At 41.4% G+C, this 27,259-nt stretch overlaps 1 protein-coding gene across 3 annotated transcripts in view; it reads right to left on the bottom strand.

Moving 5' to 3' along the window:
• Positions 1-303: 303 nt before the first annotated feature.
• mmp24 (matrix metallopeptidase 24) overlaps positions 304-27,259 on the bottom strand; it is a 94,423-nt gene continuing 67,467 nt past the window's right edge. For all 3 annotated transcript variants that reach the window (XM_004558990.2, XM_076884373.1, XM_076884374.1), the window contains 4 exons: positions 24,249-24,463; positions 19,109-19,247; positions 15,157-15,423; positions 304-11,263 (listed from right to left, as the gene is read on the bottom strand). In XM_004558990.2, coding sequence (XP_004559047.1) covers positions 10,899-11,263; positions 15,157-15,423; positions 19,109-19,247; positions 24,249-24,463 — 986 coding nt within the window. In that variant the 3' untranslated portion in view covers positions 304-10,898. The remainder of the gene's footprint in view (positions 11,264-15,156; positions 15,424-19,108; positions 19,248-24,248; positions 24,464-27,259) is intronic.

Here is a 27,259-nt window from a genome sequence, read left to right on the forward strand (position 1 = left end):
TACCATGTTCACGGGAAACTCGGGCGTCCACCAATCAGCTCATTTCAGTTCAACTCAGACAAACATTATCTTCATAATGTGCTTTATAGAGCAAAAAGCTCACAACAGAGAGACAAGCCCAACAATCACACAATCCCCCAATGGTGACAGCTGGGAGGAAGAACTCCCTTTTAACAGGAAGTGACCTCAAGCAGAAGCAGGGTTCATGGGTTTCAAATGTAACTCTGGGCCCATCAGAGATGTAATCCATGACTCATGACGAGTTATTGATCTGCAAAAAAGTAAAAGACGCGTCTTAGACGATGAAGTTTTCACTTTTATTGACAGTTCATTGTTAACAGAACAGGTGTTATTGGTATATGACCAGCGTGGACAATAAAACCAAAGCAAACATAGAAAAAACAACAACAAACATCTCTGTTCCAGTCAAGTGTTTAAATAAGAAAACCGCAATTATAATTTTCTCGAGTCATTAACGTAAACATGCCTATCAGACATAAGCATCGTCATAAAAATGGTACAACGTCGTGTGCAAAGGATGATGAGGTTCATCTTAAATAAGAGAGAAATAAAGATAGAAAAGGTTCTATTTACAGGATGTCCGACTGGAACACGAGAGAAACCAAACTGTGCTTTAGTTCGCTTGTAAAGAAGTGAAGCCAAGGTCTGATTTTTTTCATTTTAATTTTATAATCAACCCATTTAGTCATAAAAACCCAAAAATCCAAAGAAAAACCAAACTGTATTTACAGAAAACGTCTTTTTCTCTATAAGAAAAACAAACTGAAGCGAATCTCTCTTAAAGCTATTTCTGATAAAATCTCCCTAGAAGTAATAGTAGTAGTGAAACTATCCAGAGAACATCAGTATATCTTCAAAAAGTCTGCCAGACTACCTTTGATATGTTTTTATTCTCCTACATTTTTTAGACAAGGTTAGAAACTAAAGGCAACAACAGGCAAGTTAAAGGAAGACTCAGCCACGTGACGCCACTCCCAGACCTCAGCGACGCGTTTGTGTCGGTGGAATTTAAGAAAGCAGGTTTTTGCATTCGTCGTGATAAAAACGGTTCTGGATGCAGTAAAACGTGTTGTTTTGGATTTTACAGGCTCCACAGCTTCATACGACTCAGATTTGTGTCTCAATCACAACATAAAGTGTGTTCAGCTCATTCTGAGTCAATCAAACACTGAAACATTCAAAGTAGAAATATAAAAGAATCTGCAATGGAAACGATTTAAATAGATATTTCACATAAAATAAAGATTTCATAGTTTCTGTAACATTTTCTTTTGAACAGATCAGGTGAGCATAACTAACAAACATCATTTCATCGTCGTGTTATTGTGACTTCATCCTATTTTTATTTATCTGGTTGTTTTGAACTATTTCAGTGGTTTGACTTAATCAGCTGCGGCGTATCCGACGCTGTAGGCGCCGCACTGAATGAAAAACATTTGACTTGAATAAACGTATGTATATGAAATCCAGCAAAATAAATATTTCCTACTTCCTGTAAGTTAGCAGCACTAAAAAATATGATTTATATTTATCTATAATTAATTTTCGCATTTGACACCATCAATAAGAGTAATTTTCAGCTAATTATTTTCCTTTTATATGAATTTAATTATACAAACTTTTTTGTTATACTGTCTGAAACTGCTCTTGTAAATGTGCGCTGAGCCTCGATGGGATTATCTGATTGAATAAAAGAAATAAAAAATATTTGAGGTCCTTTCTGAGGTATTTTCACTGCAGCTGCTTTCTAAGCAGCATTTAGTGTCTTACAGAACTGCTGATTTTTGACATTATAAACAATGTAAAATAAGCTACAATGTAAACCTGTTTGCTCAAAGTAATTAAAGATTGTGAGATAAATATATATATTTGGATAAAGACGATCCTTTTTCAGATATCTAAACTCATTATTATTTATTAACTTGACAAATGAGATTTTATAATCAAAAAGTTTCAGGTTGAGGTTATAAACCATGATGTTTTTAAACCTCTGCTCGTGTCATGAAACAGGACTTTGTAGATGTAAACCTGTAATCAGGAACTGGAGGCTGTCTGTGGTTACTGCGTCCATCCATCATCTTCACTCAGAGCTTCATCGGAGCCTCGGCTTCTCCTGCTGGTCAGGATGGAGCACAGAGAGGATTACAGTGGAGCTCATTAGCTGTTAAGCTTGTGATTGATTTCCAGGAGAAAGAGCAGCTAACGTGTTATTGATCGGAAACACAAAGATCGATTTAAACCCGAGTACATTTCTATATTATTACAGCTCCTCATATTTGTTTTGCTGCCGTGGACTCTGTAGGATTCGGCATGTGGACCAAACCAAAGCTATTCTGGGAGCCAGTCATGCTGAAACACATCTGACATCACTTTAATGTTCGTTGGGACAAAGTCAACTAAAATAATCAAAAAGTTTCATGATTTTTGCCCCAAAAATCTTTTTAAAAAATCTTTTATCTATCGCCATCTTTGCCAGTTCTCTCACCTTAGCTGCTGCACACTGTACGGATAATAAATGGATATTCTTTGGAACCATATTTTTATAATGTATTGAAAATATTGTGCATAGCATTGTTTGCGTAATTTCCAACCGCCTTCCCTGTTATTCAATTTCTCAAATGTAGAATTTAAGTTAAAGCACTGCTGCATGGATAACATGTAGAGGTCATTATAATAATTGGGCCTATAATGGGATTTGTGTGAGGTGCTGCAGCACTTGGGTTTGAAATCTGCTGAGCGTTTGGTGAATTCAGGAGCCTTTTGCTCCCCGTGTGTCTGGAGTCCCTGAACTGTCGCATATTTGCACAGCTTTGTGTGCTCGGTGCAAAAACACACCGATTTACTGTGTTTCTTATGTTTTTGCCTCCTCTGTGGATTTGTTACTTAAACAGGTCAATGAGCAGGTGAAAGCCTCGTGCAATCAGTATATGCAAGGCCCCTGCTGACTTTAGCATCTTCTAGCTCAAGTTATATATTAATATTATTTTTGTAATATATTGTGACGTTGATTTGAAGAAGCCGTGAGCCTTGGTGAGTTCTCCGTCACCTGTGGTGTCCCTCAAGGATCTATTCTTGGCCTGGTTCGATTTTCTTTACACCCACTCCCACTGGGATCCACTTTTGGAGAGCTCATAATAATTTTCAGTTTCATCTATATAGCACCAAATCACAACTACAGCTGGATCGAGGCAGTGTTTAATGTAAGATCATCTGTTCCACAAAAGGAACCCAAACTCTTTGCAGTTGCTTTTAGATTTTTTAGGATCTAAACTCAACAAACATGCAATAAAAACCTGCGCATGACTTCAGCCAGTGTGCTGACACTTGACACAGACGCCACCATCGAACACTGGCTGTGGTGTACCGGCCTACAGGGAGGTCTCAATATGTTGTTACATCAGCATCAGTTTATTACTTCCCTGTTTATTTTAAAATTAATTTTAAGGTTTCATTATTTACTTTTAAGCCATTAAGTGGGCAGATTTTCTAACCAGTTGCTTTTCCTGGTCTAAATCTTTGACCACTTTTACACTGATGCTCAACACATACTGCATACGGACCTGGATTTTATTTGAGGTATAAGTAGGCAATGATATACTTATTATGTATTGTATATGAAGATTATTATAGATTTGTTGTTAGACAGTGTATCAGTGTTTTGATATGTACAGCACTGAAATCTTCAGATTATATTTAATTTCAGGGAATGTTAGGAAACCGTTGGACCTGTAAAATAAAGTGTTACTACATCCACGATAGCTGCATTTCTCAGAAACGTTTTAAAAAATCAAAGATGTTGCTTTGCAGCGTCTCGTTGCTGCCGTTTCTTCTGAACGACCATCTCTGAGTGTCACCCAGATCAGGAGTGGCGGTGTCAGATAACTAAGTCTACCTTTAAAGGCAACTCACTGTTGTCCGAAGCCACCAGAACATCGTCCGCAGACCTGGGACAACATGACACAGACTTCTGTTCACTTCTTTGATCTTTTTTCATTCCTGGCGACCAAGTTTCTCCTTTTGTTAAACTGAAGCTGACACACAGACAGTCATGAGAGTAGGAATGTGGAAAGAAGAGAAACCAGGTGCCAAAGTTGACAAATCCAACAACGGCAGCAGAAATGAGACACAATTCAAAGACAGTTTATCCCAGGTCTGCATATCCATAAAAGAGGACCTTTCGCCCTCTGTGACAAACACAGAACTGAGCTGAATAAATACGTTTCAAACTGAAAGAGCTGTGGACAGACAGTGTCCTTCACATACTTTAAAAATCTCATGTACATATATCTTGTCTCTATGCATGTCCCATAACTAATATGAATAATCTGATCACAACAGCATGTTTTCTTCCTGTATCCTTCTTCACGTTGCACAAACAGACATCTGCTGAGAACACTGTAAACAGCTATTCTTCTGTAAATCTCAGTAAATATATACAAAGACTTTTCTCCCAGAGGATTAAAGTAGAGGTGGTGGTGAAACTTTAGTAAAGAGTGCATGATTTAAAAATATCTTTATTTTTAAATCATGTAAAATACGATGGAAAATTTACCAGCTCACCACCCCTCCTGTGTGAAAACTGAATCCTCTCTTGAAGTACTGCAGGCCACTCGAAAAGCTGAACTTGCTGCTTAACTGAGAAAAAACCTCCATAAAAATTTGTTTTGTACAACTATTCCAACCTGATGAGGATGAATGAACACAAGGTCTGGTTTTACAAAGAGATTTTAGTTAGATTTTCTTTTTTTATGGTTAAAGCGTAAAATCTGTATTTTTAAATAAAAATAAAAAATAATCTATGAGATCTACAAACGTTTAAATTTCACTGTTCAGCTAGTTAAGGTTAGCTGTTGATCCAGTTTTAATTAAATCCAAATTAACCTCCTTATACCTGTCAGAAAATTTAAAAAAGTACAATATCTGAGTTACTGAGACTATCACTCTGTAGTAATCTGAAAGCTAAATCTGAGATTATACTGTAGAAGTATATATAAGCCTGATGCAAATTTCATCTTATTGTGGTTGAAAAAGTAAAATCACAGTCATAGGTAACTTTTAGATAAAAAGTATCGTTGCATTAATGCATAGTTTACCTTTTGAGACAAAGCTGTAAATACAGTACAGCCATAAACATGAGTGTAAAATTAAACTGGAATGACACCAGATAATTACAATAAGCAGATTTAACTAAACCAAATATTTCACTTAGACTTTAAAATCTAAAACATTGTTCTTAGGATCAGAACATTAACTCTAATAGTTAAATACAAATCTAATTTTAGGAATTTTTAAATTACAAATTTTAGCAAATTAAACTAGCTAGTGTCAGTATGACTTTATTTCAAATGGACACGTTCACTGACCTCATAATATTACATTAGAATATTTATTATTTATTTAAAAGTTTTCAGCCTTTCACATCTGATTAGTCCGACTGAGAGGCAGCATTCAGAGGTCTAATTGAGCCTGACGTTAAAGGTAAGCAGACTACAAGTCTGTCTTTGTGAAACCAGCCCTCAGTCACTCATGTCAACCTTCACAGGAGCCTGAAAAAGAAATACGAGTCAAGCGACCCACCGTAAAGCTGGCAGCTTTAACCCGAAAAGTGCTGAAAAACCAGCACCAAGAACTGCATGAAAAGTGTTTCTCTCAACATGAACAAATACTGCTGAAGTGCCCTGGAGCAAGGCACTTAATCCCCAACTGCATCGGTGCAGCGACTCGGCGGCCTGCGACATGTAAGAAGATGTAAAGAGATTTTTAATCTGCCTGCTACCGTCATACATACAGTAAGTACATGACAACAACACTGACATTAGTAATAATGCTGTGTGCGAGCTAAATAACAGCACTCTGAGACTGCGGATCAGCACCGAGAGCGAGAAGAATGACGTAGGAGACCGTTATTATTACACGCGTGTGCGCTGAAGCGGGGTGGGAACCCCTCGTTAGTGTTAGCGGCATGAAATGTTTACTCCCTCAAGGTGAAGACACTGCAAGAACACTACAACTCTCTATCTCCTCCTCGTCTCTCAGAGCAGCTATGACAGCGCCGAGCCTGGAGCTACGCTATTTACAAACCACAACAAACAGCCAACTACCAGCTTAACAAGCTCGAGGATCACACGACATCTGCCCCACGTTTCCTCCAGAAAAGTCAGGAAGGCAACCAGCTAATATACCCGTCGAAGCAGTTTACAGTTCATCAGCTCTGTTCATGTGCAGCATGTCTTTAAGCTCCGTTTTTAAAATTAAGATTTCAGTGTGACAACAGTATTAAACACTGACCTGCTGAAAAAGCCTCAAGCTGAGCATTTTCCTCGTTGCTATCAAGACGTTTTGACCAACAAGAGGAGGATCTGACTGCATGTTATTGACTAACAACGTGACCCATATAATGACCATGACGTGTTTTAATCACTCAGACGTGAGACGAGTGACCACAGAGTCAACAACAAAGTGTTTACTGAGGTCACAGCGAGGAGCATAAACGTCTGCACGAGTCAAACCCGGGCAGCCATCAGAAACTTTGCTTTCTTTTTACACAGAAGTGCACCATGAAAAACAGTAAGTCACCTTTTTGGTCATCAAGAACTGACAAATAAAGTCATCTGACCAAATATCAATAAGTATCGAAGTTAACCTTCTGTTCATTGTACAGCCAGCTGTTTGTCCTCTGCACGACTGCGGTACTTCGTGATATCCCAACAGAAAAGCAGTCAAACTGTCGGTGCACAGCCGCTGAAGTTGGTTCACGTTCTGAACCTTAAAGTTTCTTGTACGCCTGTGAGAACGGTGATCGTTTCTAACTCTTAGTGGAGCCGCCGTGTTTGCTTTTGCAGCATTTGTACATGGAAATCTCCGATAACACCCAACCTACTGATGACAGCACACGTGACCCCGTCGTTCTCATTACTTTTCAGAGCGCAGCTTTTCAATTTTCCTCTTTTTAAATTTCACCCGCCGAGGAGCTCTGTTCAAACCATCGAGCTGAGAAAGCACAAAGAGAAAAGACGCGTTTGGTCCTGGAGGCAATTTTCTTTGGATAGACGTTCGTGTTTCCGTTAGCTACACGACCCTCCCAGCAGACTTTTTCTGCATGCTGTAAACAGGCTTAAAGGTAAAAAAGCAGCAGAATGTCTTGTTCTGCATTTATTGGACACCTTCAAGGAACAGATATGCACTTTTCCAACCTAGTCGAAATAGTGCTGCGGGGTATTGAACGCCATCGATTTGTGCTGAATGCTGCGTGTGCTGAATTGCTCTCGACAGCAGCGAGTAATTGCAAGGATATACGCCGCGAACACATTCAATTACTGCAGGACAGAGAGCTTTGTGGATGAGCCGACGAAGGCAGGGTAGAGAGAGGGAAAGCTTTTTAAATGTTTGGGGTCTCGAGTAGGTTTGTTGCACCTACTTGTGCAGGAATCACATCATTAAGTGTTTTAGGAACAAGATAAAACAGGGACATTGTGTTTGCCTGGGCTTAAAGCAGGCCTGTATAAATGTTCAGCTGCGTCTGGATAAACAGTGACTCAGTCGGGATGTCCCAGCGGTGTTTTTTAGCTGGAGGTGCGAGGTCACGGACGGGGGACTCCAAAGCCCCTTTGGGGAGCAGAATGGCCTCCGCGCGACCCATTATGAGTCATGTTAGGAGGGTTAATGGCATTTAAATGAGCAGCTTGTGTGTTTAAATAAAGCAGCCTTTATAGTTAGCACCGCAGCGCTGCTGGAGTGTTACATAACAGCACTCAAATCTGCTTCTTTGAGGGTACATCGCTGCCTTTGCGAGGCCAGATGGATAAAACTTTTCATCAAACAGCACAGACATCTTTATGTTGGCGTCCCGCTCGGCAGCTGTTAGAAACGTCCAAACTTACGCCCTAAAATTTTTCATTTCAAAGGATTAAAATGGAAACAGATTGGATGTAGATTTCAGTCTGTCCTAACAAACCTTAATGTACCCAAACACATATCGTATAACTTCCCACTTTAAATGCATCCATATAACTTCATATTGTGAGTTGACTGAGCATATTTGCACAAAGCTAACACGTAAAGATGTTTAAAACCATAAAACCTGCCAAGTCAGAGCTAAGGACGAAGAGGAATATTGGCACTTTTTCACACCACACTGTAGCCTCCACGGTGAAATCGCTTGTCAAATCAAATTTATCGAGTTAGTGGTGCTCACTGGACGTGACAGAGGCCTTCGTACAGATGGATTTAAATCCTAAAAAAAAAAGACAGGAGAGGAGCCCTGATGGATTCAGGAGGTCGAGGGGGAAACGATTAGAAGGACAAAGAGACGAGAGGCCGGACGGATGAGGAGAATTACAGCAGGACAGCGAGAAAAGACAGTCGGATTAAAGCGAGGGATGCGAAGGGCATGTAGCCCCTATTAGAGCTTTGTGAACAGAAGTACTTCATTAAGCTTGGTCAATGTCGCGGCGCCGCAGCCGGCATACTAATGCAGACCCACGCTCTCCAGCTCCCTGCAGTCAAACCTCTCCTTTAACTTTGTGTTTCCTCCCTTTCTTCACTGTAATTAGTCTTTCATTAATGACATTTATAGAAAACTGAAAATATGCTTTGGAAGAAACATCTCTGCGAATTTGGTAAAGTTTCCACCAAATCATTTTTCCATCGTGTTAATAGACTGAAGGTTGCATCTGGTTTAACCGCATCCTGCAGAAATGCTCATGCTCAGTCTCTCCTTATGTTGAACTGACGAGGATACTAAGGCTACGTTCACACTGCAGGCGAAAGCGCATCAAATCCGACTTTTTTGACCCTCTGCGACCCATATCCGATCCTGGTGTGACAGTGTGAACGGCACAAATCCGATATTTTCAAATCCGATCTGGGTCACTTTCGTATGTGGTCCTGAATCCGATACCTATCCGATGTTTCAGAAAGAGACTGCTGTTTGATGGTCACGTCGCATTAAATCCGTCTTTTACGTCACCGACACAAGACAGACGCCAATTATCAGCGCCGGAGAAGACACCGCGAACGCTTCCTGGACATCCAGCGTAGATGTTAGTGACAAGACAACGTTGGAGAAACGTGAACATTTTATTTGTACTGTATAATCTGCAGATTCTGACAGAAATCTGCAGCTATCCTTTGAAGCACCGCTCCTCTAAAACAGCAACAAGGATCATTATTAGGTTATTTACATTATTATGTGAATAACAAAATAACTTAAAGCAAAAATTGGGAAACGTAAAGTCCGAAGTCTTTATATTAAGGGCCATCAGTCAAACAATATTGTTTGCTCTGGGTCTGAACAGAGCGCGCTGTGTGTGACATCATTTTATTTGTAGTGTGAACGAGCAGACAAAAAAATCGGATTTGATCAAAAAATCTGAATTGAGCATTAAGACCTGCAGTGTGAACGTAGCCTAAGTATCCCTCACCAGGTGACCCGTGCAGTCGTAAGTAATCGGTCACCACACCGGTAAACATTCACAAATTTTTTCTAGTTACAAAGAGGCTGCCGTCTTATTTTCACTCTGATTGGGTCACAACTAAAATAAGTTTGATGTGCGTGCTGTAGTAAAACACAAAGTCAAAGGTGAGAATAAATACTGACTATTATGTAACATTTAAGAGAAGCTCTGAAATCATTATTAATCACATGTATGTTCAGAGGAGGAAGAGCCAATCAGACATGAGGTTACTTTAAAGTTCATTCCTCAAAAATAAACCCTTACAATTTACCCAGTGATATGTTTGTAGCTGCATAAACACGAGTAGCTTTTCTCTGCGTGTCCAGTAACAACAGTCCGATATATTTTATAACATATAAAAAGGGACAGAAAGAAAATCTCCTGCTGGTAAAAAAGTTAAGTCAAAGAAATGGTTTTAAAGGAACTCTGAACTTTCTGTTGTGGTTAGCACCACTGCTACATGCCATGAAAGGAAACAAGATTCAAGTAAAAAGCACAGCGAGGGCATGAATCCTTTTTCCTGGTTCATGGTGCTTCATGAATGATATTTTCTACAATCATTAAAAAATGTCTCATGAGGCGTTTCATGGATTTATAGAGCTCCTTAAATCTGAGAGGATGTTTAAGAAGTTTAGTGTTAGCATTTTGCTAAGCTGTAGAGCTTTTCCACGTCTATACGCCGATGACTTGCTATTCTACGCCTGCAGAAACCAACCAGTGTAAACAGGCAGTGTAAACCAGTGCATTTGCTTTTTGATTTTAGATGGACCAAGACAATAGTGATGTTTTTTGTGAATGATGAAAAAAGAGAGAAAAAGATCCTCTTTGACAGTTTAACATCTCAGAACAGCTGAACGCAAATCAAACAAACATCAGTGATCCACGGAGAGATCCTTGGTTTTTTTGTTATGGCCTTTCTACCTATATTCTATTTTCAAGTTTGATATTTGAAACTGTTTCTCTTTTTTTCTTTAAATTTCATCTGACTTGTAGCAGTTCACATATACAAGTTGTTAAAACAAGCTTGGAGGTGATATCTGGCTTAGAGGAGCATCTTTCTTTCTCCACTCTTTTTAAATTTTCACTGAGCAGGAGAGCGGTGTGTTGTACGTCGCAGAAGAAGGTTTCAAAGTTCATACGATCCCATTTTAAGTGAAAGCACAACCAGAAAGATGCATTTTGAAGTCTTTTAGATCGTTCTGGATGTGCTATAAGAAACAAATCTCTCCCACTCTGAGCCAGAAATCTGAATCCACTCCCAAAAAGACATTTTGAGTGAGCCTACATCTTTAAGCAATCGTTAGCGTTTTGTCCTTTGCTAGCATTTTTGGCCATTAGCCTACATTAGCTAGCTAACGCATGACTACAGCTCGACCGTCCTTCAATCCACGACCTTTGACCTATTCTGAATCAAGTTGGCTGTCATACCCACTCCTGAACAGGGTATTTATAGTAGTGCTGTGTCATGGTGTTTTGCTGCACTCCTTTGTTTTTAAACTGAAAGATCGTGTACACGAGCACCAGGATGCACAGCGACAGAATGCAAGGGATCACCACGGCGATGGCATTGACTGTCGGGGGGACGTCGTTGATGGTCACAATGATGCCGACATCATCCGGGGGCAGCTGGCGTTCCCCAGGGTTACCGTTGTTGCCGGAGCGCTCCATGTCGGACTGGTCGCAGCCCATCCAGTCACGCAGGATGGACTTTGGATATCCAGGCTCCACAGTCAGCTTCTGGTTATCGAATTTCCAGTACTCCTTCCCCTTGTAGAAGTAGGTGTAGTCTGAGGATGGGAAGATGCAGGGGCAGGAGGATGGGAGAGTGATATCAATGAAAGACCAGAGCAGAGGAATCAGTCAGGTGAACTTTTTTTTACTGAAGCAAAAATAAACAGAAGACACTGAAAGTACAGCAAATTAAGCAACTACCCAACGGCCTCCGACACTACAGGGACCCAAAAGACTTGAGGATATGTTGCTGTGCCTGATAAACGTGGCTTGGTAGAGACACACAAGGTATCTTTGGGTATGGGCGCATTGAACGGTTTTTTCAGATTAGTCCAATTTAGTTTGTGGAAGGACTGGCAGTGCATTTGTAGGTTTGTGTAGAGTTTTGGGAGCTGTTCCTCGCTTTCTTTACTTTAAACCAAGCTAATCTGATTGCATTCAAAACCAGTGGCAAAATAACAGCGTTTGAGGCAAAGCTGTAGACTGACTGCAAACTATTCATTGGCTGGACTTTGGTCAAGTCTCCTTAAAACTTGTTCCAAAAGGAAAACTGTGACATTCAAGACACTCTGCTGCTTTCGAGAAAACACGTGTTCAACATTTGTTGCCCTCCAACAATTCTTGCATCTCTTTATCTGTTATCTTTTTATATATTAGAATAAAGCAAACATAAATAAAGGCTTCTTGAAAGAATGAATGACAAGAGAAAAAAAGTTGCGACTCAAATTCAGGATCTCCAGCCAATGGTCGCATCCCCGGGTTGATGATGCTGACATCAGAGACGAAGAGGCGATGATTATGAAACTAAAGTTTATCACACAATACATGAGCCATAGTTTAGATGTACATACATATAAATGGTTCTAATGTGTTATCACAAACAAACACGCTCCAGTAATACTAGTTATTGTTGTGTTTGTCATTGAGGCAGGACACAGAGGCTCCACCACCTCGACTTCTGTGCAGTTAACTTCATACCTGTTCATATGGAATTTCCACATATTTGACGCACTTTAAATATAGCATCTTGTAATTTCCAAAACGCTGTTTGTTTAGCATGTAGCTAAATAGAAATCAGCACTAACCCCTAAAGCTATTTGATTTTGACCTGCTGGACGTTACGATGTCAGAGTCATGTGCCCAACCTTTTAGCTTTTTTAATTAAGAAGAATCGTGAGCTTCAACATAGCCGCTGGATCATCGCCCTGCAAGCTTCAGAGCTCCAGCTGTGAACCATCTTAAACATCTACTGTGGTACCACAGGACCACAAAACAAACACTTCTCAACCATATTACACACATATTGCATGAGCAGCTACTGGTTCAGTGTCAGAAACACTCGAGGTTTCTCGGGTGAAGTGGCGCTGCACTTACTAACACCAAACAGCGATTAACAGGAAACTCCTCAAAAACTGTCTCCGAGGGAACGAACACGTCCATGCACGGCACAGAAAAACGCCGTCCTCCACTCTGAAACTGTAACTCATCCGTCTGCAGCTCTGGTGTGTCCCTGTGGTGGTGGATCTTATTAGAGGCAGTATCGTTTCTGCTGTGATGTGGCGGCTGTAGGCAGCGACCATATTCTGGTCCCAGCAGTGGATGTTCTCACTGAAGGACGATGTTATGCAATGCCTGCGAGACGGATGCTGTAACAGGAAACACTCAGCGACACGTAAAGAGAAGACTGCATTTGTTAACTAATATTACTGTTTTATAAATATCAGCTGTTTCCTCTTCAGGCGTGTGGAGGCAGCCCTTCAGTTCAGCAAAGAGACCATCTTATAAAGTCATGCATTCAGAATTTTACTGTAAAAACAGAAGCAGGTGGTTGGACGTTCTTTAAAAAATGAAACAACTTCGGGGCTCAATGGATCCTCCCGATGGATCAGTTCGTCTCCACGGTCACTTAAATCCTGTTTGTTGTTACTGGATGTGCCAGCTATGATGTCACTAGAGCCCATCATCATTTAACTGGTGGTAAACAAACCAGATCCAGTTTGTAATAAAAGCTAACGTTTGCTCTAACATGTTGACACGCTGCTCGTCTGCACACACGCGACGGTAAAGACTGACTTTGAAGGTTTTTCTGAGGACACGAGGTGTCAAACATCACTCTGGTTGTTGCTCTGGAACAAATTCTCAATATCAAGTTGTGCAAGATGATGTGCAGCGTCTGGCAAAGCAAGAATTTCTGACGCAGCGACTAAAACACGGTTTGAACCCAGCTCTGTATGTTTACTCCTCCACAGACTCCACTGTGAGGGGATCACATGCCGAAGTAGCAACAACAGAAAACACCCACAGGGCTTCTTGTGCCGTCTGCCTTTTCGTCTGCTCCATCACCTCCGAACAGCCCCGAGGAAACCAACGCACAGTCGCACACATTTGTCTGTTGCCTCTAAAGTCCCTGCAGGACGGTTTCTCATCTTTGACACCACACCCGGCTGGCCGTGTCGTCCTGTCACCACGTCGCGCATAGATCGGCCTCAACTCCACAGAGGAAGCCGCAAGGTCACAAGGTCACCGCTCAAGGAAAGGAAGTGACGATGGACAGTTTTCTGTGTCTCACACCTCTGTCGCTGCATTTTATGACCCTGCAGCATAAACAGCTGACTAACAGGGTTTTTACTCAGGTGTCCGAACGTACACGAGTATTTTTGAAAACGCAGATTTTTATATGCGTTTGGACCTTTCGTCCACACGTAAACAGCGTTTTTGATCACTGAAAACTGAGATTTTCAAAAACTCCGTTTTTGCGTTTACGTGTGGACGAGGAAAACGGAGATTTAGCAGATAGAGACAAAACACTGCTGCTGTCAATCTATCTGCAGTTTGTCCACGCTTACATACACACACAGTTACTGTCCCTCCATTTACACAGACAGGCGTCAGAGTGAACATTCAACACAGACACTCTCACAGTCCTGACGTCGTCGCTTTTGAATAAATGAAATTGTTTTAAATTAAAATTTGTGCATGCTGTATGCATTTGGTTCATTCCTAAGTTGTGAGTCTACACCAGCCAAAATGCTGTTTTTGGTTATTGACATTTGAAATGATGACTTGAAAAGTAGCACAGAAGTAAAGCCTGTTTACTATTTCCCGCCCTGACTTCTAGACTTCTGATTGGCCAACATTTCTACACGGCTAGGATTTGGCCTGTTCTTGACAACGTTTGACTGGGTTTTTGCTGTTTACATGTGGACAGAGATATTTTTCAAACCTGCACGTGTGGACGTGGCCTCAGTGTAAATATAAGCTGCTGATTGTGACTCTGCATTGCAATTCTTCTTCAGTTTACAGTCAGCTGAGTTCTATGGAAAATGGAAATGGATGTATTTTTCTGTCAGCGCTATGTTAAAAGTAACGTTTTTGCATTAAAATTGCTTTTACCTGATGTCTGTATATTATGTAACTGACTGGAGTCAAACTCTCATAAAAATAGAATTTAATTCAAGGAAGTTTATAAGAAAACAAATGTAGGAGACAAACGGTAAATATGTTGGAAGAAATTATTGCTGTCTGCGTTAATCTCGCTAAAATGACATTAACGCCATAAATGCATTAATGCGGCAAATCTCTGTTAGCGAGGTACCGCGGATCGCCCCGTGTGTGGGGCTGCACGGCGTCAATGGCTTAGCACGGTTAGCTCGTTTAGCTCGTTAACATGCTGACGCGTTAATATCAAATGTCCAAAACCTTTTGTTTGATCTGTAGTAGAAATTCTTCTTCAGCTTGCGCGAAAATCAGTGTCAGAAAAGTTTGAACATTAACACAGAATCAAAACTAAATTATACTGAAACGATTGTTTTTTCTCGTGTTTTGAAATCTCTCAGCTCCAGTGTTGCCGTCGGGCACGAGGCGACGCTGAGATCGATGAAGGATACCTCCAATTTGACCGGATTTCGTCTCACGCCTGAAACCAAAAGAATAATTAGCTGCCACTCACATCCCTCCCTGCTGATGAAGGCCCCCTGCGGAGCGTCCGGTATTCCCTTCCACACAGTGATGGGTTTGGGGTATCCTGCGTCGGTGGTGTGCTTCTCCTCGTTGTAACGCCAGTACTGGTCCCCTTTGAAGAAGTACGTTTTCCCGACTGGCTCCCACCGCAGCGCCGTGTCGATGCCACTCTTGGGGAGGGAGCTGCCCAGCTCCACCAGGCTGTGAGGGTACCCTGGCTCAGCCGTCACCTCCCTGAACACCCAGTATTTATCACCTGGAACCAGCGTGAAGAAGTAAGTGAGCATTTTAATATTTTCAGTTTGTGTTGTGATCTTACAGAAGCAGCAACAGAACTGCCATAAATGCAGTTCCTTTGATGTCCACTGGGGGCTCCAGTGAGTCAGGCCCCACAGACCCAGCAGGTTTAGTCTTTACGCTTAGATTCAACCATAACGACCTGGCTGCCTCCATCTTCTTTATACAGTCTGTGGTTCTGAGCACAAATAGCTGCTCTCAAACTTTATTGACTTGAACTAAATTATTTATCCTCCAAACAGTCTGAGAAAACGTGTTTCTCCCTCAGTTTCTCAAATGATTATTTAATATTTGAAATTCCAGATATAGATCATGAACAATCGATTGTTCTCTGGCAGACAGCCGATCCGTCTGCCAGCTTTTCTCTTTGTAGGTTTCAAAATAAAGCCGCTAGCTGCCAGGAACACTAACAGAGGCGAAAACACGACCTCCCCGGCGTCGTATCATAAATAAGAATCTTTATAGATACTCTTGTTTTTGGCGGTGGGGTTGCACAGGACAGAAGACTGTGAAATTTAACAGCCGTGGTTAAAGAGCGTCGATTTCCACTACAGCGAGAAAACAAAGATTAAAACAGCTGCTCTGTAGCTTTGTTAAATATTCAGCTCTCACTGTTCGGAAGAAGGATATGGGCGAAAAGGCAAAGAGACATTAAATAAATAAAAGTACTCCACGAAGCCCCTTTTAAAGGCTGATTAAATATCCTGCTGTGACAGACGCTCCTTTAGGAAGCCTGTACTGATCATCTGGAAAAACACACACAGTAAAAACAAAGATTAATACAAAGCCACTGAATCCCAATTATGTCCTTTACAGACACTAATAGCTACTCAGCAGGCATTTAAAGCAGTTTGTAATGTACATTATGAATTAATGGGTAGATTTAAGCAGGAAATTACAGTTTCTGATGTTTTTTTAATGTCTTTTACATCCTTTAACTTGAAGGCTTCTAAACTGGAAAGTTTGATTCAGACTTATTTAAACATTTTGGTACAAATATGTGTTCGTCCTCACAAACATGAGAATAAAGCTTTGCAGTGCGTGTGAGTGTGTGTTCACATCTTTGTGGGGACCAAGACTTGTAGGTTTGCTACGAGTTTGAAGCCATTTTTGAGACTTAAAATGTGATTCAAGTGTCAGGGTTACAATTAGGTTATGGTTAGGTTGGGTTAGGGGAGGGGCTTGTGTCAATTAGATGCCCCCACAAGATATGAATACCCAACGTGTGTGTGTGTGTGTGTGTGTGTGTGTGTGTGTGTGTGTGTGTGTGTGTGTGTGTGAGAGAGAGTCAGCAGCTGAGAGCTCAGACAGAGCAAAGCTATTAATTTCTGCTCCTGGCTGGCAGAAGACGTCGATGAACGAGGGGTCCAAAAGTCTGAGAGCACGGCTGAAAATCCTTCACTTTATTTCATTTACTTGAGAATTTGTCACCAAACGTTTTATTGCAAATGAAAATATGATGTGACGGCGTTCCTCAGAGCTTCCCGTCACTCAGTCCTTGTAAATGTTCAGTGGGGTGAGGTCGGGTTACCGCAGGTTTTTCTCTCCTCTCGTCCTGCCTGTGACACGTAAATCAATCTGGACAGTTGATTTTGAAGCACGTCCTAAAAAGCACCTGGAGCAGAGAGGAGGTCGCACAGGTGTGTCCTTTTCACCTGTGGCATGAGGCGCCCACACATCCAGATCCTGTCAGGAGGAGGACTGCTTCTTGGATCTGTGTTGCTATCCTACCCAGCTCAGCCCCTCCCATCAGCGACGTGAACAGAGGATGAGCTGGTTAAACAGTCCATCGATTCTGCTTTTACATACTGAAGGTAAAAAACACTTAAAAGGACACGCCCACGCGTCCTCCAACATGGCGTGCTGAGATTGATTTCCGGTTCACAAGCAGGAGGAGACGAGGAGGGGCAAATTGGAGAAATGAGAAAAACCCTCAGCCAGAGTGGGTCTGATCCTGGTGCCTCTATCAGTGCACTTCCTGTTTTATTTTGAAGGTTAGACGTGACTTTTTTCTCACTGTTCTTTCCTGAGAGTCCGTTTGACTGTCAGCTCCTCGCACTCCTCGTTTTTCTGGGATGAACCTCCTTGTCCGTTTGAGACGTTCCTGCTGCCATCGGCCTGCAGCGCTTTTTGTTGTTAATCATTAATCACGTGTTTCTTTGGCTCTTTTCTCATCAGTGTGACGCAAATCTAAGATTAAGATTTGAACACAAGTGAACGTGATGTCCTCAGGAGTGATGCAAAGACAGAGTGTGTCAGTGCTGACGGGAACGTAAGAAAGAGTGAAAGAAAACGAGAGACACAGTCAGCAGGAAGGGGACGAGGGGCCTTTGGGCCGGGTGCTCCCCGCCACCACACCATTCTCTATTTCACACTTTATTAAATATCAGGAGAAGGCGGGCATGCACAGAGCAGGACAGAGCCTCATAGCGTTGAAGCAGGTGGCAGATTCTGGAGAATTTTTCAGCTTATCAGGTAAAATCAAGAGATTTTTTTAGAGCAGGTAAATTCAGCCTCAGTGAAAATGAGAGACAGAAATCTTTAAGCTCAGACTGAAGGTGGAGGAAGGAGTCAGACCTGAATTTATATTCCTCTGTTTAATTCTGCATACCTTCTCATGTAAACATCACACAACTGTTAAAAAAATCTGATTTAGATTTGCCTGATGTTCTTATCAACATCATCTTTTGTGCACCTCAGGATGTCTGTCACTGTCACGCTAACAGAAACTGACCTGAATTTCATGTGGAAATGATTCAGCAGTGTTGGGGAGTAACATGTACCACTGTTACGTATTTAAAATACAAAATATGAGTAACTGTATTCTGTTACAGTTACCGTTTAAAAAGGTGGTATTCAGAATACGTTACTAAATACATTTTGGGGCATGTAATCTGTAATCTGTAGTGGGATACATTTTAAAAGTAACCTTCCCAACACTGTTATTCTGGGTGTAAATGCACTGATCCAACATTGAAAGGACAAGAGGACCAGCAGCAGCACACACTTTGCTCACCACTTGGTCGACATCACAGAGTTACCTCCCTGCAACTTTGTCGACTTCTCAAAAAGGTAAACGACACTTAAGGATCGCTGCTTTGACACAGTGGAGGACAGCGAGTTTCCATCACAGAGGCACAAGAACGATTTAGCATAACGTGACTTTGCTGAGAGATCTCAAAATATTTGAAGTGGTGCACGAAAAGCCGACCGTCAACACGACAGCAGGCTGAATTTAAATGTAAGGCTTTTGATTTTTATACACCTGCTCTCAGAAAACAGGCCGAGCGTGTGATGCCTGTTAGTACGGCTGCTAAATTATGCAAAATAAATAAGTTTGGTCAGTAATGAGATCACATAACATCAATACAACATGAACCAAATGTCCCTCAGTGAGTTTACAGTTTCATTGAGGGTCAAATAAAATTCAAAGGCAAAAGGAGTGAATCGCTGCCCGTGCCTACTCTTAGAATGCTCCTCCATCTGTTGATGCCATTAACAAATACGACAGTTATCTATACATGTGTTTGGACCCTCAGAAATAAAATCCTAGTTCCAGCAGGACTGTGACGCACCGATATTAACTGTTAGTCAGTGTAGGAAAAAGGAAACTATTTGTATACCTCAAATTTTATTCCACATACCTTTGAAGAAGACAAATTTGCCGTCAGTCCTCTCGTAGGCGGCGTCGATGCGAGGTGGCAGGCCTTTCCAGAACTGATCGATCTGCATGGGGTAGCCCTCCTGCACCTTGTTGTTCCTGAGACGCCAAAACCACCGGTCCTAAAAAAGCCCCACAATTCATCACTGCAGAGCGCTGTGCTAAAACGGCGGCAACGTCCCGAACTCCATAATTAGACAAGCGTGAGAAGGAGTTACAGGTGACCTGAGGAGAATCTGAGTCATGCAGCTGGTCATAAAGGACGGTGAGAGGAGAGCGAAAACTGGCAGAGATAAAGAAGATGTGTCCTTAGTGACGGTACAACAGTCAAGTCCTCCAGCAGAACCGGAAGTGCTTAATGTGTAACAGCTGAAGCACAACAGTTATTATCAAATATTCTCATCGTTAACAAAGTTGGCTTCATTTTTTTATCTGGAGCTTTTGTGGAGAATGTGTTTAAATGTTTTCAACAAAAGAGAGAAGCTCAGAACGACAACAGAAACCACTGTGAAGGTAAGAGGAGAAGGAATAACTGGAACAAAAGACAAGCAAAGACGAGACAGAGACTGAGATGTGAAAGAAATGATTATGCAAGTTAAGAGGAGGACTACAGGGAGGGGAGGCAGCAGGAAAGAGGAGGCGAGCATAGAGGAGAGAGGGGAGCTGAAGAGAGGAGAAGAAGGCAAGCATCAATCTGAGCTCATTATCATTTGGCTTTCGTGAATCTAGGACACAGCCAAGCTAAGTCCCCCCGCTGAATGATGTGCGCGCGCAACCACACACACACACACACACACACACACACACACACACACACACACACACACACACACACACACTCGCTTGTGCTTCTATTTTTGTGGGGACTCTCAGTGCTTTTCCACAGAGGAACAGCCTAAAAATGTCCTCGCTTTCTATAACTGTCAGTATAAGTCGGGTGCACACGCACGCGCACTGCTTCTCGCCTGGCCTAACATCATCGAGTGGACGCTAATGCTTTTCTGTCTGAACCCAAACAGAGAAGAAAAATCAATGCTTTGCATTCAGCAAAGAAGCCATGAGTGCTTCTCACAGAGGAAACATCCCATAATGAGCGTCTCCTTTTAGACGCCCACCAGCTCTCGCTGCTCTTTATGTCCTCGCGTGCCCCCGTCCTCCAGTTTAAAGGAGACAAAAGATGCTTGTTTTCCTGACTGATGATGGTGCATTCAGGGACCCAGTTCTTCCGTGGAAATGGCGGCTTCATTTTTAACTATTATTGATATTTATTGGATGCTTGTCTGTGTCATTCAGGGGCACACGAGAAAAGCTTTGTTTTGTTTATTACATGTTAGTGCCACCATCTGTTTTGTAGGTGGCATCAACTTTATTTGTCAAAGGAAAACCAAAATGAGCTTTGTGGGTTTGTGAGTTTTTAAAGTGGCCCAATTTTGTGTTTCTTTGTTTCCTGTCATATTTCTCCTGTTTAGTGGTGGGCGTTCATATTAAAGAGGTTTCTAATAATAGATGCAATCCCAGTGCGCTGTTTTAAACACTCAGTTTAACCTGCTTTTAAAACTCTTGAGCCTGTATGATATTACAGAGAGGACATATCCAGCATAGGCATCTCAGCTGGTGCAGAAGCTCCGCCTACCCGCCTTGTGTTTTTAAAAGGAAGCCGATCAGAATACGACAGCATACATTAGTACTACTTTACATTTCTGACTTAGTTTGACTCAAGAATCCATGCTGGCCGCTGATCTAGCAGCCACAGGATCCTGTTTTAAGTGATGATGCAGCAGACTGTGACAGCACTGAGCAGCTCCTTCAGTGGGAGACTGCGGCACCCACGGTGTGGGACGGAGAGATTTCGCAGGTCTTTCCTCCCCACTGCTGTCAGACTCCATAATAAAGACTTTAACTGAACAAACACACACATCCACACATGTGCAATAACACTAAGTGCAATAATAATCCTTTCTGGCATCGTTGTATTTTTACTCAGTTGTATATAGCATTCGTATTCTATTTTTATCTTATTGTATATTTTTATTCTATTTTATTCTACTGTATATAGTATATTATTTTATTCTATTCTGTACAGCTGTGTACTGTATTTATTCTTATTGTATTCTAATTTTTGCGTCATAACTTTTGCACTGTCCACTTCCTGCTGTGACAAAACAAATTTCCCACGTGTGGGACTAATAAAGGTTATCTTATCTTATCTTATCTTATGATTGAAGATTTTCTCCTGTTTTTGTCACAATGGGAATGAATCCAGCAGAGCAGACAGACAGGTCCAGCTGAGACTGACAGAAAACAGAGAGACTCACTGACAGGCAGGAAGGACAGAGAGCCAGACGAGTCTGTGACCTTTTCGAACATTCAGTTTAAATATCAAAGACATCCAAAATGAATTTTTCTTCTGCTCAGGATGAGATTCTGTCTCAAAACAGAGGTAGGGCTAGCTAGCTAACTGCAGGCTGTAAGAACAGTAGGTGAGATCCAGAGAAGGATTTATGTTTAAGCTAAAGAAGCATTACAAGTTTTACAAGACAAAAGTTAACGATTGGTTGGTGTGACATTACTCTGCACCATGTTGGACTTTTAAAAACTCGGCACTGTCCAGTATGAGGCAAAAGAGTTCGAGGCTGCAGGGGCAACGGTTAAGCCAAGCTAGGCTAGCTAGCCTTTAGCAGTGCTAGTGGTGATGAGTTTTCTGAGAAATAAAAAAACTGGATTTGTTGCTTGTGTCATATCAAATTGTTATTTTTTAAGTTACTGGAGCATCACATCAATCACGTCTTGCTGTAAAATTAGCTTTAGCACCCAAACCTGCACTTCCACTAATGTCCACTCGAGGCTGTCTCCAAAAACGAGTCAGTCCTCATTGACGCCCATATTAAAATGATACGAGTCTCTATGGGCTAGCATCCTGTTTATACAAACGCTACAGGTGGTAAACTGTTTATAACTCACATTTAAAAACTATATTAAGAATTAAAATTAGTCTCATGATTTAAACTCATTTCAAATGCAGTTAAGTGACTAAAAATTCATCTTACTTTGTACTTAACTGCACAAACAGACCTTCCACATCCTAATATTTTATTTATATGCTGCGTCACACTGATGTGCAGGTATCTGTGTGTGTTACTTGGCAAGCTTGCTGGTATTAGCTCATCTCTCTACAGTCTTTGGCCTGTTGGGTGCTTTGAATATCTAAACATTTAAAATATAAAATTAAATAAAGCCATACAGTTTATACTACTACATGCAACACGCTGTAAATGTGCACGCCTGCTGTGTGCTGGCATGCAAGCGCCTACAGAGCTGCATCGGTTGGTTACTAACTGTACTGGAAGCATATGGCTGATGCTAATGATCATAGGCTGGATAGCGCCATATGCCACTGGGCTGCTTCTTTCATCTGACGGCACCATGAGAGTGGTCGTTTTTAGCACCAGCGGCCCCGCGGTGGCGTCCAAACCCATACTGTTGGCAGTGTTAAAGCCATCGTTACCTTCCTAAACACTAATCTGGACCACGCCGTCCAAACCTGCGTTTATGGATAATGATTATGAGACATAAACTTCAACCATACTTCCAACATCATTGCTACTCTGCATCCTCCTCCCGTAATGTTCAATTAAGCTTTATCTAAATCCCCCAGTGACACCCTGTTTTTTATAGCAACCCACGGCTGTGTGACTCACCGTCTGTAGGAGATAACAGCCATTAATTACAGACACAACAGCATCCTGTTCAATAAGCTCGTGTTGGAACGAGCACTCAGGTTCTTTAACAGGATGAGATATCAAAGACTTTTATTGGTTTGATGCATTTAAATATTTCTTATTTAGACGTTTTAATGTTTCTGTTATTTGATGGAAAGCAGTTGGCACTAAATGTTTGTTCTGGCCTTTTTTCATATTTTCATTTACAAATCTGGAAAATAAATAATAAATTAAAATATTTTGCTGTGCTTTTACCCAGTGGTCTAATTGTTTTTTAATACTTAAAAAATAGTTATTTTATGTTATCGTAGAGATATCTTAATGTGATATGAGATTTGTTGTTGCTTTATTTTAATGGAGTCCCTCATAATTTACATTGTTTTGGTGTTTTCAATGCTGTTGTTGAATATTTTCAAAAATATTTTTAATTTGTGTCCTACATTTTTTTTTTAATATAAAATTAGTATTATTTTAATTATTATGATGACGATGATGATGATTATTTATCAACGTGTTTGATACGTGTTGTGCTACTTGCTTCATCATTGTAATCACCTGTAAAATAATAATAAAAATAATAGGACTAATGCGATTATATATTTTCCTAAATTGGGAAATGTAGTTAAAAAATTATGTGAAATTATTTAAAAACAATTAAAAGTGTTGTAATGTAACTTTTGTGTTGCATTTGTGGTGGAAAATACAACCTTTGATGAATCAGAATTAAGATTGAGTTTGATATTTTATACCAGGTCTTTAATGTATCCCAATAAATCACCACAGAAAAGAAAAATCCAGGAGTTAGAGTTCCTGGAAAGCTACAGTGACAGGTTTTCTTGGGCGTAAAGAACAGAAATGTGATGAATCATCGATCTTCTGCCTGTTTGTCTGCGAGCTGCTGCCTGATCGGGAGCTGAGCAACCAAACTTGGCAGACGGGTACATCGAGCATCCTGAAGGCTCTTATCTCTACCAGATATTATGATGTCATCGCATTGCTTAGCAACCACATACCAACTTGCAAAAACGACATTTTTAATAATTATTATGCATGCACAGTATCTTACAATACCATCCTGTCATTTTGATTTCACAACAATAACACCTCATTGAAAACTTGAACTTCATCTGTGGAGACGACGTCAGCCTGCCAGCTGAAATGATCTATCATTTTATTTTACTGGAGATTCACCAATTAATCAAAGGGAAGAAAACTAATGTGAAAACTGATTCACTCCAAAATAACATTAACTGTCTTGATTTGTCACCTTCGTCAGCTGTTACAAGTTTCTGGCTTTGTCAACAACGTGAAAAAGTAATCAAAGAATTCAAAAATGAGCGACTGTTACTGAACACTGTCAAAGAGACCAGCAGCAGGCGTCTGCGCCGCTACGTCTCCGCTCACCTTGAACACGAACATCTCCCGTCTGAAGAAGGCCACAGTGTTGAAGTTGCCATCGCAGATGTTGGGTTTGCCGTTTCCAGGCAGTGCGGGCCGGTTACCGGGCGGGTGCGGCGGACGGGAATGCCGGTCGTGCTTGCGCTCAGAGGTCGAATGCGTCCGTCGAGAGGGTAAGGTGGGCAAGGGCCGGGTGGGTTCCAGCATGGCTGTGGGGATGCCTGGAGAATCACGTCAATCACAGCATGAATCAGTCGGGCACCGTGATTGGTTCCAGAGGATCATTAAGAGCACTGAGACTCAAAGACCCACAGCAGCATGAGTCACTGGTCATCAGCTGTGCGAACACGACTTCTTATGTAAGAGCCTGTGAGACAGCATTATGCAGACCGCAGAAACACAACTAGTACATTTGGTTCAATGACTCATTTGTTTTTATGGGCAGAAGGAAAACCTCGGATTATAAATCTGTTTGCTTAAATCGCTGCCTCGCATCGACACGGGAGCGAGACGCCTGAAACAGCAGTGCGGCTCATTCCACCCCATCTCGTTTGTCCATCGTGCGTGTTTTTGTGTCTATTTGTGGTTGTTTTGTGTGGTTTTATGTTTCCTTTGTGTCTCTCTGTGTTTGGGTTTTTCTAGTTGCGAGTCTCTTTGTGCTGCTTTGTGACACTTCTGGTGATTTTTTTGCATCTTCTTATTGTTGTTTTGTGCCAAGCAGCCAAAAATAGATCATTTTAGGCCTCTGCTGTGGTTGCTTTGCTCTCCTTTTCATTTCTTTAGTCTGCATTGTTTGGTGTCCGTCTTATTTTCATTCTTTTCCACTTCCTCTGCCTTTTATTAAAAAACAAACAGAAACTCTTTCTGTTGCAGATCCGTCCATGACAAAGACGCTCAATGTTCCAACAGGAAAAGAAAATCTATTCTCTTTTTTCTAAGCGTACCAACACGAGTCGGTAAATTGCACAGAAACAGTCTCGTTGTAAAATGAACAGTGCGGTGCTGTTGTGGCGGCTGGTGTTGAGAGCAGCACATCCAGCAGGATGAACTTTGAGCAGATAAAATAACAGGCTTTGTTATCCACACTGAACAATGAAGTGCAGCGGAGAAAAACCGCCGACTGCACAGTTCTGGCCGGTATTTCCCTTCAACGCTGACTTCAAATTTCACCTGTGTATCACGACCTTTAATGTGAGGCTCAGTTGTTCTGAGGGCCGAGATAACCTTCTTGCTTTGATTATTAAAGGAAACCAAAGCAAAGAAAAAGAGAAGCGTGATGAAAAAAGCTGCAGATACAGTAGATTTCAGCTACCTGGGTGTTTTGTGAGAGATGGTGCAGATAGAAATGTTCTTATCTTTAACAGAGCAGACGTGTTTCTTTTCCCTGCCTTTTCTTTGTGTCTCTGCATCACAAATAAATGTTACACTACATTACAACAGAAGCTGTCGTGATTACTTCAGCGCAGACAGAAAGCCTGTCAGGAAACGCGCCTGCCGCTGACAGGCCTTCGCTTTTCTTTGTTTACTTAGAAACGTTCAGTGAAACGCGAGGCTTTGCGCCTTTTCTGAAATGCAACACAGCGTCTCTGGTGTAAACACAAAGGGAAAGACTCGCGTTTTCTTTCCAGGCAAAGACGGCTCAGGTCTGCTTATCAGCCGGGCTCTTCTTCACGTTCGAGCTCCGCTGCCGGCCGACGGACGCCGAACACTCCTGCAGCTGCACTCGGGGCTTTTTCAATTAATATTTCATATTCAAATTTTACTGGTTTTTGTTTTAGCGTAAAGTCACCTGTTCAACCAGTCAGAGGCAGAAAAGAGTCAAAACATCACGTTTTTCATTTAACGCAGGCAAATTTCTTCAAATGAAAATGTGCAGTGACTTAAAAGATCCCTCGTTTCAAAGTGAAGAGCTCTAATATGAGCTTCATATATTTTCCTCTTTGCTATAAAATACACACTCTGTCCCGGAGAAGGCGTTTGCACAGCACAGACTCAGGATTGACCATGCATCTATAACGTCAGCATCTTCCTTCTGCTTAAGGCATGCAGGCTTTTCATAAAATGAAATCATAAAAAGTTTAATTATAAAAAGTTTATGAAGCTCATCCTCCTGAAACGTGTCGTAAACCTTTTATTCACCGCAGAGGTTATTTCCTGCGACGATCCAAAACCCTGTGAGAAGCCGCTGGCTGTTTAGAGGAGATGCTGACGTTCAGGTTGCTCATGCTCTGTCCTGTGCGTTCTTGCTCAAGGACACGTCGGCAGGGTCAGAGATCAAACACACAATTAGCCACAGCTTCATGCTCAACAAAGATTGTAACCATGATTATTTTGTTCAACGGTGATATTTTTAACTTTACTTTTCAAACACTGTCCATCAAATATTCCATGAAACTCGTATTTATTGCTCCTCACCGACTCTTTGACATTAAACTGATTCCAAACTGCTGCAGGCTGAAGTGTGTAGGAGGATAAACTGGAGCGCCGCAAAGAAAAGAACGAAACGAGAGCGCTCGAGTTTACATTTCGATTCACTGCGCGGTCCTTCTGCTTTTATCTTCACACAATATTTGTGTATTTTGCGTCATCCTGACCCAAAATTGTCGGCGTCAGTACACCGTAAACAGAATGATGTCCTCAGCTGGATACAAAACAGACATCTATGAGAGGAAAGTCTCTTCATTTTTTTCAATAATTTGGAATAAGTGTCTTTAATTCAAATTCGATTTTCTTGGCTTTTATTTTGACATTTGTTGAGTTCTACTTCCTGTCTATGTGCTATTAAAAAAGGGAATTGGCTAAAATCAAACCTGGATGGATATTTGGGGGATTTTACTTGTTTCTCACACTTGGAGACAAAAGTGACGTCAATGTTTGTTGAATCGTCTGAAAAGCTGAAATAAAGAAGTGACTGAAAATCTTTTGTTCTTCAACTAAAAGGACAAAAACCCAAACTAACGATGTTTCTTTAAACAAATGACTGACTTAAACCCATTCACTCAAGCACCGTTTCTTAA

This window comes from Maylandia zebra, linkage group LG5 (assembly GCF_041146795.1).
Source record: "Maylandia zebra isolate NMK-2024a linkage group LG5, Mzebra_GT3a, whole genome shotgun sequence".
NCBI classification, from domain to species: domain Eukaryota; kingdom Metazoa; phylum Chordata; class Actinopteri; order Cichliformes; family Cichlidae; genus Maylandia; species Maylandia zebra.